The sequence below is a fragment of the Triturus cristatus genome, chromosome 1_2 (genome assembly GCF_964204655.1).
Source record: "Triturus cristatus chromosome 1_2, aTriCri1.1, whole genome shotgun sequence".
NCBI classification, from domain to species: domain Eukaryota; kingdom Metazoa; phylum Chordata; class Amphibia; order Caudata; family Salamandridae; genus Triturus; species Triturus cristatus.
The window spans coordinates 831,620,282-831,637,271 of NC_140580.1; the positions used below are offsets into that span (position 1 = coordinate 831,620,282).

General features: G+C 45.0%; 1 protein-coding gene across 1 annotated transcript in view; it reads left to right on the forward strand.

Moving 5' to 3' along the window:
* LOC146868095 (chymotrypsin-like elastase family member 3B) overlaps nt 1–16,258 on the forward strand; it is a 44,479-nt gene extending 28,221 nt beyond the window's left edge. The window contains exons 6-8 of the mRNA XM_085608907.1: nt 10,822–10,964; nt 14,652–14,804; nt 16,005–16,258. Coding sequence (XP_085465033.1) covers nt 10,822–10,964; nt 14,652–14,804; nt 16,005–16,022 — 314 coding nt within the window. The 3' untranslated portion in view covers nt 16,023–16,258. The remainder of the gene's footprint in view (nt 1–10,821; nt 10,965–14,651; nt 14,805–16,004) is intronic.
* The last annotated feature ends 732 nt before the right edge of the window (nt 16,259–16,990 follow it).

Sequence of the window (16,990 nt, forward strand, 5' to 3'; positions counted from 1 at the left end):
ATGATCTGATGGGAGGTGGCAATATAAATCCGAATGCTCCTGTACTGAGAGCGCCAAGCTGTTAGCTTTGGATTTAGTCTTTAGATCTCAAACTTCCTTCTCAGCGTTAGTTTGCTTGTTGAGTAGTTGAGAAGGTGTTATGCAGTGTTCTGAAAGCTCATTGTGCCCACAGAGGTTCAAGACTCTTGTGTATCTACCACCGAGACTCTACCACTGAATTTACCACACCTACATACAGAGGTGCAACTAGAGACAAATTTCGGGGGACTGGGGGGCGCAAAGAAAACATTTCGGTGGGGGCTAATTCTTCCAGCCATAGGCAGAGTGGAGATGCAGGGGCACTAAGAAGGGGTGAAAAACAACAAAGCCTCGTTAACAAGCAAATGGTCTTTAAAGACCTGTGAAGTACTCAAGTGCGTCTGTGTTTGTGTGCCCGGGAAGCTGTCTCAGCCTGGGCTGTCACACACGACAGGGGGGGCTGAAGCCCTTTGAGCCCAATGGGCATTGCGCGCCTGCCTACATACGATATTATAAAAATGCAACATACATACAAGGAATACACATCAAAAATGGTTTGATAATAGTGGGTTAGCGTCTAAACTGGATTTCATACCAGTGTGTGTAATTTATTGTCCCTCATTGTGTGTGGCATGGTAATAGGGCTGCCATCTGACCTTTTTTTACAGGCCTGGCTGATATTTTTAAGTGCAGATCTGTATAAAAATATTAGGAAACGAAATTATATTTGGATTTTTTTCCTTCTGAAACATAAACCTAAACTAGCAAGCACATAAAAACAGTCAAAATCTGTTAGATAGCTCTAAATCGTTTTAGAACTATTGTTAGAGCAAACTGGGAAGTGGTTGGCATGTTGCAAAAACTCTTGTCTGCACCAGGATAGCGTGAATTATATAAATGTCCGGTATTGTTTTCTAAAGCAGGGGGCAACCCTACTGGGTTATCACGTTCGACTGAAAATATCCAAAGCTCTGTTTACTGCAGCAGGTGCTTCTGAGTGCAGTTATCCTGCATTTTATTCGCCTTGGACAAACCTGGAGGAATTTGCCCCCGGAAAATTAGGCTGAATAATGGATTACCAGATTAATGTATTACTGACCCATATCTCCCGGTCACTCATGAGGGCCTTCATAGAGTAAAGTTCATGTTTTTCTAGGTCTTACAAATATTATAATAATATATTAATATAACAACCCCGAAGCTAACTTAGAAGCTGCAAAGAGAACGTTGAATTTGTAAAGAATACCCTTAATATTCACACCAAGTGTGTTTTTCCATTAAACAGGCGAAGTAAGTGTTCATAGAATATTTTGTTGTAGTAAATTGTAGTTTCAAAATCCCATGAATTTCTACCACGGTATTATCTCAGATGTTTGATTCTAATGGAGTGAGCGCGTTACTGTGGTTGGTTGGGTAGACCTTGTTGGAACAAGTGTCCATTATGCATTCATACAGACACTTCTTGATTTACTTGAGTTTGAGCAGATGCTATCAATCCATGCACACCTTTAATTCTTTTCAAAAGCATAAATATTTCTTAACAATTTAGCCCTTCTAAGCCCAGGAGCACCTGTTGAATAGGATTCACAATGCATCTTAGGCTGATAGTCGAATAGAATCCCTTTATGGAAGTTGTGCATGAGGACACTCAGTTTAAGGTAAATAAATTAACGAAAGGGGAAAGAGCTGTGTGAGAAAGAAGGAGTGATTTGGTCACTGAAGGAGTATTCCTAGTCGTTCCCACTGTGGTAAATTAAAAGAGACATAGAGAATCTACTTCTGTCTCTCAAAGCCAACAAAAGTCACACTTGGGGTCCCGCGAGGCTCGATCCTCTCCCCGGCCCTCTTCAATCATTTCATGAAGCCTCTCACAAGCATCTTGAAAAAAGCTGGAGTGAATTACCACCTTTACGCTGATGACACCCACATTTATTTCAAAATCAAGTCTCCCAGCGACATCCAACACCTCAATGCCACTCTAACCGAGATCCAAACTTGGTTCAACACTAACCACTTAAAGCTCAACCCAGATAAAACAGAACTTATCCTATTCTCTCCAAAAAGCAACCATCGTCCAATCCAAGAGTGGCTCAAGAATCTGGTCGTCCTAAACTGCCCCATCGTCCTATCCGACTCAGTTAAGTCTCTAGGCATCACCCTTGACAAGAACTTATCTATGGAGGCCCACATCAAAAACTCTGCAAAAAGTGCTCTTTTCTCTCTAAAACACCTCAAGAAATTGAAACCTTTTCTTCCCCATGATGACCTCAAGACAGTAGTCCAATCCCTAGTTCTCTCTAAAATCGACTACGGGAACGCCATCCTAACAGGGACTCCAAAAGCTCACCTAGCCCCTCTAAGGACAGTGTTGAACATGGCCGCTCGACTCGTATCCGGAGTACAAAGATTTGAACACATCACTCCAGCTCTCAACTCCCTCAACTGGCTCCCCATGGAAGGGAGGTGAATTTACAAACTGGCCTGCATCACACACAAAACCCTTCACTCTCTGGACCATAACTACCTGAACAACAAACTGGTAAGAGCAGGTCAATCCAGAACGCTGAGAAGCTCCAACACACTCCTTCTTATTCCTCCGAAACTGAAAAAGAAAACCACACAATACCGATCGTTCTCTGGCAACGCTCCCAGGATGTGGAACGCTCTCCCTAGAGTCCTCAGATGCAACCCCTCCTTCTCCTGTTTCAAAAGGGACCTGAAAATCCATCTCCTTAACAAATACTTTCCTGACCAACATCAACTAACCTAGACTTCGATATCCGAGTTTACTCCTCTCTCTTGACATTCAAGGATAGTTGGTGTCCGGACTGTGTTAACCACCTTATCTTCCATGCTGTATTTTTTCTATCCCTGGTTTTGCTCCCTTACTGCCTCCCTACTTTTTAATGCAATTTCCGTCTGTTTTTCTTTACAGTATGTATGTAAAGCGCTCTGATACCTACGGGTCAAGCTAGCGCTATATAAAACTTTTAAAATAAGAAGTGTTTTTAGGTCTCGGCTAGCAAAGGCTGCGCTTGCGCAGTCTCGCTCGCGAGATTTAATGACTTGGAGAAGAGGGGCTTGAACCCGCCCCTCTTCTCCCCTCTTCTCCATTGGCTGGCCTCTTGAATGCTGGCCAGCCATTGGAGAAGAGGTTTGTCTCTCCGAACAGGCCCCGTCCTTTTCGGATTCGGGGGCGTGTTTTTTGCAACCTTTCTAATTATCTCCTCCAGCCAATGGCAAGAGGAGAGAAAAGGAAAACACGCCCCCGAATTCGAAACCGCCGCTGCGTTTCTCCGAGGCATTTCTGCTTCGCCTCGGAGAAAGGCAGTGGTGTGCTCGTCCTCTCCCCCTGCTCTCGGGCAACCCTGCTCACCTCTGGTGCTGATCTTGCTGAAGATGTCCCTATCGAGTGGTAAGACTGTTCTTATCTTCTTCACCCCACCGACATCTTCACTCGGCGCTGATCACACCACGCTTCCCGCACTTCTAGCATGCTTTTCAACCCTCAGCATAGGGCTGCCGAGCACTTTGCCAGGGCCGGATTTGGTTCCCAGTCCGGCCCTGGTCCCGACTGTTGGGTTGGAGGAGGGCAGCGATCGTCGCAACCCCTAACAAAGCAGCCTAAACAAGATTAGTTCCAACCCCCCCCACCCCCCCGCCTGTCACGAGGACCATTGTCCGGGGGTGGCCGCCGTTGGTATCACCATTCTACCGCTGCCTGCGGAACGGTGGGGTTTTGGGGGTTGGGCGACGCTCACACACGGGACGGGGAATCGATTCCTTGCTCCACTTGGCCGTGCCTGCCATGGAGCACAGGCTTGATTTGCTCAGAAGATCAGGGTTTCTCCTCCCGCCAATTCAGGTCCCTGTGCAGGCGTGGGATGTCCACTGTTGAGCAAACGGGGGAGGGGGGCTGCGTGCTCGCATCGCTCCCCTTCCCCACACTAATATGCTGGCTTGTGCATGGGGCAGCAGGGGGACGCGGGCAGAGGTGCCGTTTGGTCCTCCGATGCAACGCAGGCTATGTGCACTCCGGGGCGAGCCCTGGCCCTTGCAGTAGTATGGAGTGGGCTTATTCTGCCCACAAAGGGTGACTGGAGTTGGCACCTGGTCGCGCACACGTGGGGGGCCCCACGAGATTCGCTGGGGCTCCGCCTGACATCCCCCCCCCCCCCCATAACTTCCCTCGCAACGATCGGGGTAGCAGGGATGCGTCGGCATCGCTGGGCCTCCCCTTCCCCCCCAGACTAGTGACCGTTGCTCTGGAGCGGCCCGGGTAGTTTCCTCTTAGGAGGGGTCGGCACAGCGACCCGCGGCAGTCACCGGGCTTGCGGGGAGGGCCTCACCCTTTTACCTCGAACAGAATATTGAGTTTCTGCGATTTGAGTTCGCGCTACCGACTTTCGGGCTGGTACTATAGTGACCCCCCCTACAGAGTCCAAGCCTCGGGTCGCGTTCACATACAGTGATTCAGGGAAAATCACTTACGCCTCATGTGCCTGAATGTATAATGTATAACAGTGCTCACTTAGCGTTCCATACTTGGGGACGAGTTCGCGCTGCCGACTTTGGTGTTGGGGCCAGGGTTCGAGCCTCGGGGGTCACGTTCACGTGATTCTGGGAAAATCTCCCACTCTCCCGTGCCTATACTATAGATGCTATGTAATAACTGGGCTCATGAAAGTGCTCCATCCTTTCGGGTCTATATACATGCAAAAAAACAAAAAAAAACAAATGGGGACACAAGGCATTGGTGCCACGCTCACTGGGCAATTTGGGACACGGGCGGACTTACTCTGGAGCGAAGGGTAGTCCTTGTCATGCGCTCTCGGGACGACTCACCCGCCGTGCTCTGACTTCGCCTGTAATGTAAGCATGGCGTTCATTGTGCTCTCCTCCCCCCCGGGTGCTCTTCAGCGAAGGTGACGCTAGTTACAGTATGTCTGAACAGGGTATACCCTCCCCCGCATTTGCTTTGGGAACGAATAACACAGTAGGCGGGATTGTTTGGGCACGATAGATTTTCTGGCCTGGCGCTACAACCTTGACTGTCCAGGCCATGCGTTCATCTTTGCGTACGGCTAGTAATCACCAGAGGACTTCCCTCCCCCATCAGGATTAGGAGTGTCCGAGTAAACGGCTCGGGGTGCCTAACCAAGTGTGGCAGACGTTGAGCAGGCGTTTTGCCCAGCAAAGTGTAAGGAATGCAAAGTTGTGCATCAACTTGTTTGCTGTTGGCGCAAAGCGTGCGACGATCATACACAAGCCTTAGTTGCTGCTTCTTATCTTATGCAGCAAAAAAAAAATTAATACATGGGATCGGTTCATCGTTGGCACCTTCACCAATCCCAGCGTGCTGCACAGGCTCCAGAGGCGCTGATTGGCCATGGGGTCCGCACGTGCCCCTGCGGTGTACAAAACACTCACCGAGCCGTCCCCGGTCTCCGCCAGTGGGCGGGCGCCACGCAGCGTGGAGCGGGCCCGGTCTGGCTGGTGGAGGACCCATGGTGAGTCAATCACGGGTGGGGGATCCAAGCCGCGGGATGACAGCCCGTCTCGGTCCAGCTGTCCACTGGGGTGCCCCGGGGGAAGTCGGTCAATGATAGGGAACTGAGCAACGACTGACAGCTGCCCGACTGCCCTAGCTGCCTGCACTGCTGCCCAGGGAGGGGAGCTCAGGCTTGTTGTGGGGACTGACATCAGACTGTGGGTGCAAGTCGTGTGGTATCTTTAGGTTTACTCCACTTGTATGTCACCAATTGGATGGCACCGTAGGGGTACTTTGCAGCTACCTGCTCCTCGCCTGGCTTTTAGGCTAAGCAGGGCGGTTCTCGTTCTGCATGTCACTCATGCGCCAGGCTACACTGTTAACATTTGGAAATATATTATTTATCCTTCATGTGTTTGCAATTTTTATATTAAAAATTGATTTTTGCGTGGAATATGATACTTATAGAGTCGGACCTCATTCCATTTTCCTGCATTGTAGTACATTTAATGTTAACGTTTTGAACAGTTAAATATTTTGATGCTGTTTTAAGTACATATTTTTGTCTAACTATTTTGGGTGGATGATACCTATTTTAAGTGTATTTTTATTGTGTATTTAGAGCAGACGATTGTCACGCCATCAGAAACACCTTTTAATAAGTGTGTGTGTGTGTGTAGGTGGCTCTGTGGGTGGCTCTATTTCTGTGTGAGTGGCTCTGTGTGTGTGGGTGGCTCTGTGTGTGTGGGTGGCTTTGTGTGTGGGTGCAAATGCAATAGGTCTCGCATTTGAGAGTGATTAAGCTATTGACATTGTAAATAACAATGCTGTTTCTTTATATGTTGTTTTAAAAACAAAAACATAAACAAAAATAATGTCATGAGCAATGCCAATAGCTCTAACTTTAACAATGCCGAGACCATTGCATTGTAAATGCTTGTTTTTCTTTGGGACGGATTCAGATACTGCCTTTTTCGTATTATGGTGCAGATCAGGGCATACAAATTCTCCCTACTTCCACGGATAGAGTAATTTCACAGATACACGCACATGCACTCATCATACACTTGGGCCCATTTCACTAACATACGCTCGATTACTCTATCAGTATTAAACCTGTGGAGAGAAAACTCCTAAACACCCTGCATCTACAGTGAGGCCAATAGGACCTGTTTGATACTGTCCTGAGTCATGATCTAAACAACAATAATCAAAATAGAGTACTCAATAAACGACAAGAAATAACCACCAACACTGTATTTAAAATAATGGTACTTTATCTAAAAATTAGTTCAAATGAAAAGTCAATCAATAGCAAAATCATTATTCTCATAATTACCTATTCTAGCTAAATGTCATAAATGGGTCAGGACAGGTCTCTCAGTAGAAGTCTCCCGAGTCGCCGTCCTCACAGCATCGATCCTCACCAACGCAGGTTTGGGAAGAAGTGGCCTTAGACCCTCTCTAGGCTAACAATACTTATAGAAAATCTTACAAATTAAAGAAACATAAAATGTTCTGAAGATCCGCTGAACCGCTGAGCAGAGCGAGCAGGAAAGGATGTAGCATCGCTACATTTGGAAAATCTCCGCTCAGAAAAATCACAAAAATAAAAAGACGGAAGAAGGAATATCGAGTTTTACAAATGTTTCTTTTGCACACACAGTTCCTCGGAACCACCACTGTAATCACAAAGTTCATTGTGGCTCCCTTGTCCTCCAAGGTTACTTGGACACTTGGACGCTTGCCTGGAGTCACTGTCATCACGGAAATTTTCAAAACCAGGCGAAGGCTGTGGTCAGGTGACTCTCTACCATATTCAGCAAGGCCCTTTCATCAAAATTCGATCACTCGAGTACAGGCTGTAAAAGGCAGCCATCTTTTCCTAGGCCAAAACGGACCATCTTAATTTAAAGAGACAAAAACAACGTTACCACAGCATAGTGATTAAACAGTGTAAACCCCACTAATACCCTTAAGTGTATGTAATTATCTAGCTCTTTTGCAACACAGTAAAGCATTAGTACACGTTATTTCAAAAGCGTTTTGTGCTTTAAACAAACAGCACATTAGCAACATGCATTTAATTAAACCTGCACATTATTATTAAGCAACATATATGCGTCCCACATGTAGTTTCTCTCATTAGTAAATGTTGGTTAATAAAAACAAAACAAACTATTAATTAGTCGTTTTTAAATTAGTGTTTTAAAATCAAAACATATAAACGAAACTGGAGCTTAAAAACCCAATAGATTTTCAACAGAAAACTCTGCTCCAGCATATTACATGGTTCAAGATTTCGTATTTTACCCTTTTCTTCCTTTGTTGGCCCTGTTTTTGCCTGCAAGTGAGTCAAGACATGTATTGCAATTCAAGAATTTCCTTCCAAAAGGCAATGCTAGTCCAAAGACATACACAGACTCAAGGAGTTTGCTCTTTCTGCAGTCACTAATGACACTGTCCTATATTCTAGTTATGCTTTGGAGGAATTTTCGGTCTTGGCCACATTCTTCTTCTGCCCCTCCTGCGTTTTTTAATTTAGAAATGCTGGTATCTTCTTACATAGAGCTTCCGAAAGCTTACATGCGTTTTCTTATCAGGCGTTGATTAGAATGAAATTTCGTTGGTCTTGATTCTCCAATCTTTTGGCAATGCATTAAGAGAGACAGTATCCTCAGCTGCATTTAGGAAATATTTAAAATCACACTTATTTTAGATGATGTTTAGATGACTGCGGTCAAGAGACCAGCAGGGTAGTGGGCGTGGCATAAATATTACCATTCATTCATTAACACCATTTTTCAACTTGATTAAGAGCTTTTGTTCTGTGCATTTCACATTATTGCCGCCCTGGTGATGAAATAAGGCTCAGAGTAGGTGTTTGATTTGCTAGGAATTTAATTGGAGTGGTCCATGTGGAGGTACTTGGTTCTATGTTGCCTCATCCAGCTGAATTGTAGCATGTTTTCCTTGAAGGTACTTGTACAAGTCTTTCTACCCGAAATTGTTTAATGTGTTAAATGTTTGTTGGGCGAACACTCAATTGTTTAGGGAATTTATTTGTCTGGCTGTAGCAATCTGGTGTGATCACTGGGTTTTCCTCGATGGTTGTGTGGTTTTAGCCCGTGGTAGTTCTTCTCTTTGTCATTCTATTTATAGGGCGTTTACTTCTGCAGTAGACATGGCTATTGCTGGCTTATCTCTGTTCAAGGAGTCAATGAAGGAATTTTCAAGGTAGAATGACTCCACTGACCATCTTCTCAAGGCTCTATCCAATTTCTCTCCATCTCACACCAGTCAGTAGTTTGATGCACCTTTCACTGACGGAATTGGGAGCCTGTAGTACTGGCTCACCTTCTTTAACTCCCAAAATGCAATATGCCTTGTCTTCATCCTCCTGTGAGTTATTCTTTTTATCTTCCTCTCTGATATTTATTTTTTCCACTTCCCTACACGCTACTGGATCTTCTGTAATGTTGATGCTTCTTGGATCCTTTGTCTGCCGTTACCCTGGCTATGGGGGTGCAGACAAGTATCTTCATGTAACACAGAAGCTAAGATTGCTCCAAAGAGCACAGGGAGTTTGTGTTGTCCTTTGAAAGGTGATACAGTTTCAGCTTATTCTGATGGTGTTTTCCTAGCCGGAGTAGTGGTGTCCCTAGATAATGGCCTTGGCAAAGTTTTGGGGCTATTTTCTATGTTATCTTCCCCATGTCTTTTGTTTTTTTAGAATACTTGAGGTTTAGGAAAATGCTTACACTATTATGAGTATTTATGCTAAGGAGCTGCATGCCCAAGAAGGCCATGAGGGTGAGAAAATTCTACAGTGTCTCCCTGGAATGTCTTCGTGCCTGCTTTGAATTCTCTCTCGGCTCTCTAATCCCCTTGTGCCTTGCATGGCTATCATGCACCCTCAGGCAATGGTTAATGAGAGGGCTGGAGAGGACCATCAACACTAGCCATCTTCAAAACCCTCTGTCTTGGTCACAAGGACCCCAACAGTAAAGACCCCTCTTCCCTGAACAAAAAAATGATACTCTACCATTCTGAACAGTCTTATGCTCTGGCTTCCTGTATCTGGCCACCTTACCTCTTATCACTCGTTGTAAGATCAGTGGACCATCGTTCTCTTATCTGGTTTCAAAAACTGGAGCATGTTTCCACTGTCCATTCTTCAGCTGTCCAACTTCACCTCTTTAAAAATATTTGAAAACTTTGCTCTTCCTGTAGGACTTAGCTAGCTCTTCCCCTTAGTACTTTGGGTTCTCTGGCACCAGGATGCCCCTTTCTCCTGAAGAAACTCATTCATTATTATACTTGTGATAACTTTACTTATAATCTTCACAGGCATATTTAAATACATACATTAAAAACGTTGCTTTCTCTATGGACACTAATCCATTCTGATTTCATCCATGTTTTTGTGGGAGGGTTACAACCAATTATTATACCTTTTCTACTCATAGTGAAAACTCTATTGCTTTAGATTGTTTCTGTGTCGAGGTTTTTGTCTAATAATTAAGTCACACGCCTTCCTCTGGATAAATTTCGTTATCGCACCTAAAATGACTTCTATTAGTCCATCATGGACAGGATATCAAGTTGGGGGGTAAGAGGGTGTGCACAGCTATAGAAAACAGCACGTAGCTCATCCAGTCTTGGGTTTTTCTTTGCATTCTAGGCCTGACTAAATAATACAATACAGAGGACTAAAAATACCAGAACGCAAACCAAAATACTGGGACTAGATGAGCCTCTCATGCACAGAGCTGAGAAATTTGAGGGCACTGTCATAACAGTCTCCACAAACAACTATCTAAGTACAATCCAATGACTATGTTATATTAACCCAACTTTATGGTGTACTGCATGCATGCCCACTGCGACCCAATATTCTGAGATATTATCTGCCACTAGAGACTGTGACACATACAGGAAAGAACAATAGTTCTAGCGGCGAAATACAAGAATATTTCATAATAATCAAGCACGATGGCTAATAATGCTAGTAGAGGATGGTGAAAGAGACACTCATATAAAAATGCAATCAGGAAAACAAATACTGTTGACACAGAATCATATCTATATTTTGAAAACACATATAAAAAAGTGCTCTGTGTCCCAAATGAAAATAGAACCAACGCACTTTGGTTGACAAAAATATGACATACAGTGTGAAGGATCTCATTGGTCAGCTGGTTCGTTCAGGGTCAAGGGGGGGGCAGGGACAGAGCCCTAGTTACATGAACAAACCAGTCAGCGAGCGTTTCGCTGCTGTTTTATATCCACTTTTATTTTTTCCTTTACAGCCGGTGGAGCTCTGCCTGGCACTCTGCAGCAAGCACTGCTCCCAGCGGTAGACCATGCTCATTGCTCCCAGAAGGACTGGTGGGGCAGTACTGTCAAGGATATTATGGTCTGTGCTGGCGGGGACATCAAAGCTGGCTGCAATGTGAGTGCCCTATTTAAGTGATTATGAGATGGCTACATGTCATTGTGTGTGTGCGCATGCATACATTATTATTATTATTTATTTATTATTTATGTGTTTTATAGAGCGCAAACTTGACCCGTTAGGGTATCAGAGCGCTTTACAAGAGAGCAAAGCAATATACAGACAGGCTTAGAATCAACCAGTAACAGATCGAGTAGTAAGGGTGCGGGGTGCAGGATACATAAGGGAAAGAAGAGCACGTATTTACAGTTTACATAACCAATTACTCAAGATGAGATAACATATTTACTGATTACATTTACAATTATTCAAGACAGGCCCCAAGTTTCTGATGGGGTAACTAGGTAGTCCGAAGGGAGGCAGTGGACGGCCATAGATCGGGCCATAGTGGTGGTTGAGGCAATATTTAAACGAGAAATTTACCCATAAGGAAGGTTTTGGCATCCTTTTTGGAGCGAGTCAGAGAGTGGATTCAGATGTCGGGTGGGAGAGAGTTCCATATTCTTGGAGCAGCTCCGGAGAAGGCCCGATTGTACGTTTTATTTTCTCCGAAAGCGTGCAGGTTGGAGCAAGAGGTCACTGGCAGATCGGGAGTTTTTGGTTCCTCCGGAGATCGCAAGTTTCTGTGCCAGATATGCAGGGGAGTTAGAGTATAAAGCTTTGTGCGTGATGCATGCTAGTTTGAGCTGTATTCTTGCCTCCATGGGAAGCCAGTTGAGAGCTTTCAGGTGCGGGGAAATATGATCGTATTTCCTTGTGCTGGTAAGTAGTCTGGAAGGCCGCATTGAGGCAGGCTTTAAGAGGTGCCAGGGAGATCTTGGGTAAACCCGAGAGGGTTGAGCAGCCGTATTCCACTCTCGAAATGACAAGGGCTTGGACTGCCATTTTCAGGTTGGGAGCATCGAGGAAGGCTTTCAATTTCCTAAGGTAGTTTAGGTGGAATCTGGCTGTTTTGGCCATCGAATTGATGTGGTCCCACATGTTCAGGTTGCTGTCATGGGTAATTCCCAGGGATTTGGCCGAGTTCACAATGGTCGGTGGGCAATTTAAGGCTGTGATAGCCTTAATCCATGATTGCATCTCGAGGTTGGTATTGGGAGGGGAGATCAGGAAAAATTCTGTTTTCTTTGCGTTGAGTTTGAGTTGATTGGATGCGTGCCATTGGACCGTGAGTTTCAGGGCTTCGTTCAGGGAGACAATCTCTTCGAGAGATGAGGTTTTGATGCAGATCTGGGTGTCATCAGCGTACATATGATAGGAGATATTAGCTGTGCGTAATACTTCGGTAAGCGGTTCTAGGTGAAGGTTGAAAAGGGTGGGGGACAGGGTTGATCCTTGAGGAACTCCAACTGTGACCGGGGATGGTGACGATAGGTTGCCGTTGATTAGGAATCTCTGTGACTGGTTATGGGGGAAGGACCTAAGCCAATCTAGAACAGTGCCATCCAATCCCATCCTGAGTTTGAGGCGTTCAAGTAGTTTTTCATGGTTGACCGCGTTCGAAGGCCGAGGATAGGTCCAGGATGCATGCATGCATGTGTTGGCAAGAGAGAGAGACAACACTTTAAGGGGCATATGTACAAGAAACATGCGGAGCGCTGTGTTACGGCAAAATTGGTAACGCCATGCTCCGACAATTTCAAAACACAGAAATGTGCCATATTCATAAGTATGCGGTGCACCCTTTTGTCACCTCTAGCGATAAAAAAGCTGCCTAGTGCCAGCGCAGGCACCCTAGTGCCATTCAACTAGGGTACCCCTGCTGCAGGGGCAATTGTTTATGTGTAGCAAGGGACACCTTCCTGCACATAAACAATCTTTACAGGCAGTTTGCTCTATGTATGTGTGCTGCAGAATACAGCACACATGGAAAGAGCAAAATATGAGGCAAAATGGAACATTTCTCCTCGTATCGCCTGCTTAAGACCAGGTATTCCCTGGCGCTATTTTGGAGATGACCCATACCTCGTAAATATGGGGCAGCATCAAAAAGCAATGTGTGTATCTGCAGAACGCCCACTGCAACACCTATTGGTTGCCCCTTTCACGCTAAGTGCTGCGTGAATAGAGGTATTATTTACAAGGCGGCAATAAGCCACGTTGAGTGGCTTAACACCGCCTTGTAAATAAGGCAAAGGCGTTAACGCCACTAGTGTGTCAGAAAAAGTGATGTTCTGGTGGCGTTAACTCCTTGTAAATATGCCCCTAAGTTCCTTCAAACACAATTCTACAACCATTAAGAGCAACCAGTATCTGAGACCACCAAGGAGCCATAGAAATAGTAGCATGACGCAATAGATTCTTATAGCGATAGTATCGATCATCATTACATGTGGCCTAGTAAAAAAGTGTGGTTAAAACACACACACCATTAAAGACACCGCACAGTATGCCCACACCTTAATTTGGCCATTACGAATTGATCATCTGGAATACAGATTAACATGGAGAAATTGGTGTTGCCGTACCAATTTCAACATGAAATTCCGTGTTTCCTGACCTTTTTTCAGGGACCTGCCTAAAAGATTTGACCGGTGAATTTGTCCGCCTTATCCCATGCGGTATTCCTGAATGCAGTTATACCATAATTCTAATTTGGTAGAAACTCCTGCTTCCACCTAAATCGGAATTTAGAGGGTGCTCCCAATAAGAGCCATGGTGCAGAATCCCGAACTATGCAAAACAAAGGCTCTCTGTGTGAGGCTCGTGTGTGTTTCACAATTGTTTTAGTGCAAAAACCTTTGAATCACGTTTTCTTAACTGATTACCATTTCGGTACGAATATACACACAAGTGCATTCATTTCAAATCCATTGGAAAATCCAGACAGAAGGGAAAAATGATTTTATGTATTAACAACATAAAATATCCTTAACAATACTTTAGAATAATGTACATACATTCAAGACAGACAGATCTTTCAACCAAGTTGAGCACCACCTACCTCACTATAATATTTACTTTATTGATGAGAGCATCGTTTTCCTCAATCCTAGTAAAGTGCTTCTGCATAGGAGTAAAGGATATGAATCCATTTAATTTGAAATAAGGTATTCACTACAACCATTGGCCAATGAGTTTTACATTCATATGCTACGCATGCCACATTGACTAAAATTGCACCAGACATTGGCTCTCGTGAGGTGACCTTCGACAACCAATTCATTCCCAGTGGACCATCTGGAAGGGGAAAATTAGGATTATGCAAAATGGAATAAAATTTAGAAGGGCAACTTTGAATGATCATGCAAGTATAGCAGGTGAGAGACCTGGCGTAGGTATTGCTAGAATGCTACCATGTTTCAACGTTTCATAGTAGACACGAGCATAGTCATTAGGGTGGACAGTTGTTTCGATCGAAGGGTCTTGCCCAATGGTGTACCCATCTGACAGACAGCCGTGCTTCCGTTGGCATAATTGTGACAGAAAGTGATGTTGATGCAAGTACACTTGACATTAACTGACAAGTCCAGGTAACTTTCTTAAGAGGGGTGGTGCATGTAAGTTGGGATATGTGGGTGTCTATAAAATATATGCTATATATGTTGTGTGTTTGGAAATAAGGTGTAGTAAACAGGTCTGCTTACTGCAATATAAATATTTAATAAAAGAAGCGTTTTAAAATCAGATCGGCTATTCTTCGTCCAGATTATGCAACCTGTCCTTTGGTTTTGATACTTTCAGGGTGATTCTGGTGGCCCCCTGAACTGCCAGGCTGAAGATGGGACATGGCACGTCCATGGCATTGCTAGCTTTGTATCCTCCGCTGGGTGCAATGCCCTGAAGAAGCCCACCGTCTTCACTCGGGTCTCTGCCTTCAATGATTGGGTAGAGGAGGTGAGTGTATTGCTTTTCACTGTCTACCAAGTGAGGGACAGTAAATATTCCAGCAAACCGAAGTTAAAGTGAAAGCGTGGGAGTACTTCCAAGCAAAATTGATAAAAGCATTAAAGAACAGTTACAATCAGATAACCTCCCTACCGAAAGCCAGTAGAGCTATGGAGACCAAAGACATCATTTTAAGTTTGTCAGTGGCTACTTTCCTCAATTGTTAACTACCCACCATACTTAGAGAAATCTGCCTGCCTGGAGGAGATCTATGCAGTGCTGTCTTGATGCATGGGCACGCTGGGCAGTTGCCCAGGGGCCCCACGAGCATAGGGGCCCCATGCACACCAGAATTTAACACTCATTTTCCATGAAACATTTTTATTCCTGTGAGGGGTTGTGTAGGCAGGGCCCAGTGCACTGCTTTGCTCCGGGACCTATAATGCTGTTAAGACGGCCCTTGATCTATGCGCCTGCAATGCATTCACTTGTGCGGTTGATGCACTGAAGGCACAACTGAATTCCGAGTCTGGTGCCATGTCTTTTGGCCCGCTCGTCCCATTTTGCATAGAGCAGGAGTATGTACCTGAAGAGCAAAATAACAACAGCCCTGAAGGGCAGTAAGAGTGGCCCTGTACTTGTAATGTAGGTCCATTTCCACTGTGACACTGAGGTCCTATGGTAGATGGACCACCTGGTCAAGGGTTTCCAATGAGTGAACTGTGGCTCTGGAAACCTAGTGGTTTCCACACCACTAAGTGAGGTGGGGCGACAAGTTCAGTGGGGGGGGGTGGGGGGGGGGGGGGCTCTGCCAATTTATGGCTTCCTCCACGAACTCTAAAAGACACCCCTAGGCCTTCATTTAGAAGGGTGCACTAAATCAGAAATGACTCCCTGTTGCAGTGGTGATATTATCCCAGTCAGGATCAAAAGTATCACCCTAGATCAGCTGAATATGTTGAATTTGTGACCATGGATTGCCTCACATTTAACTCTCTGTCTGAACCCCTCAAAAGAGCCTCAGATAGGTTCAGATTGATGAGTATGATATGTGACCGTCCGTAGCCAACCCTCTCTTCCAAAGTCAGCACCCTGGGGGAAATACCACAGTTTTCCAGTAGGCAAGGCCCACTCGTGCATGCTGTCAGATTACTGAGACAGTTGTGACTCTATTTTTATGACTTTTTCCTCCTTCTCGTTTTTTTTCAGACGATGGCTAAGAATTAAACCGTAACCTAAGATGACTGACTCTAGGGGGCGCTGTGTTGTACCCAGGTGATGACCTTTGCCACTCAAAGTCTTCCAATCCACGATCCTGGCTGAGACTTATTGTTGGGATCCCTAGAAGAGAAGGATCCTGTCTCTACAGAGCTCCGGGCATCACCCCGTGATCTTGACAAATTGGCATGTTCCTCCTTTTGATACCTAGAAAAATAATAAACTTCTCACAAGTTCTGTTTTCATTCCTCTATTTATGTATTTTTTTCTGCCTCATCCACTCATTTTCTTGAGACTGACATTTTCACAGCCAAACCACAAACACTGGGAGGCTAGATAGCAGTAGGGCCTGAGTAGTGTGGCAAACTACCCATCATCACTTCTCAGGGCAATTTATAGGTTTGGAGACACTTTGGGCCAGATTTACAAACATTTTGCTCTGTGTTTGCGTTACAAAAGTGATGCAAAACAACACAATTTATTTTTGTTATTTACTTTCTGGCACAAAAGTTTGCGCTGGAAAGTTGCCTATAAGTAACGCTAAGTAGCGCAAAGCGCAGCTTTGTGTTACTAAGTGTCAAGGGGGCGCGACATGGGCATTCCCATGTAACAACCCATGCTTTCTGACTCAAAACCCTACCTACCAAAAATCTGAAATTTTGAGCAGGCGATAAGAGGAGAAATGTTTTCATTTCTCCTTTCGTTTCTGACTTTGCATGTGTGCTGCACTGTGCAGCACACAAACAAAGTAGAAAAAACTTTTAAAAGTTGTCTAGGCATGAAATGTTGTACTGGTAGGGAACCCTTCCAGTACAAAACCTATGCTAGACTCACGTACATGCCCTTGCACTATGGCGCAAAGATGTGTGTGTGGCGCTCGGCATTGAAATTCTGTGCCGTGGTCTCGGCAGATATGGCACTCTCCTGCTCTCTCCTGCTCACGCAACGTAGCACAGTATTTTGGGCTTCTGCACTGT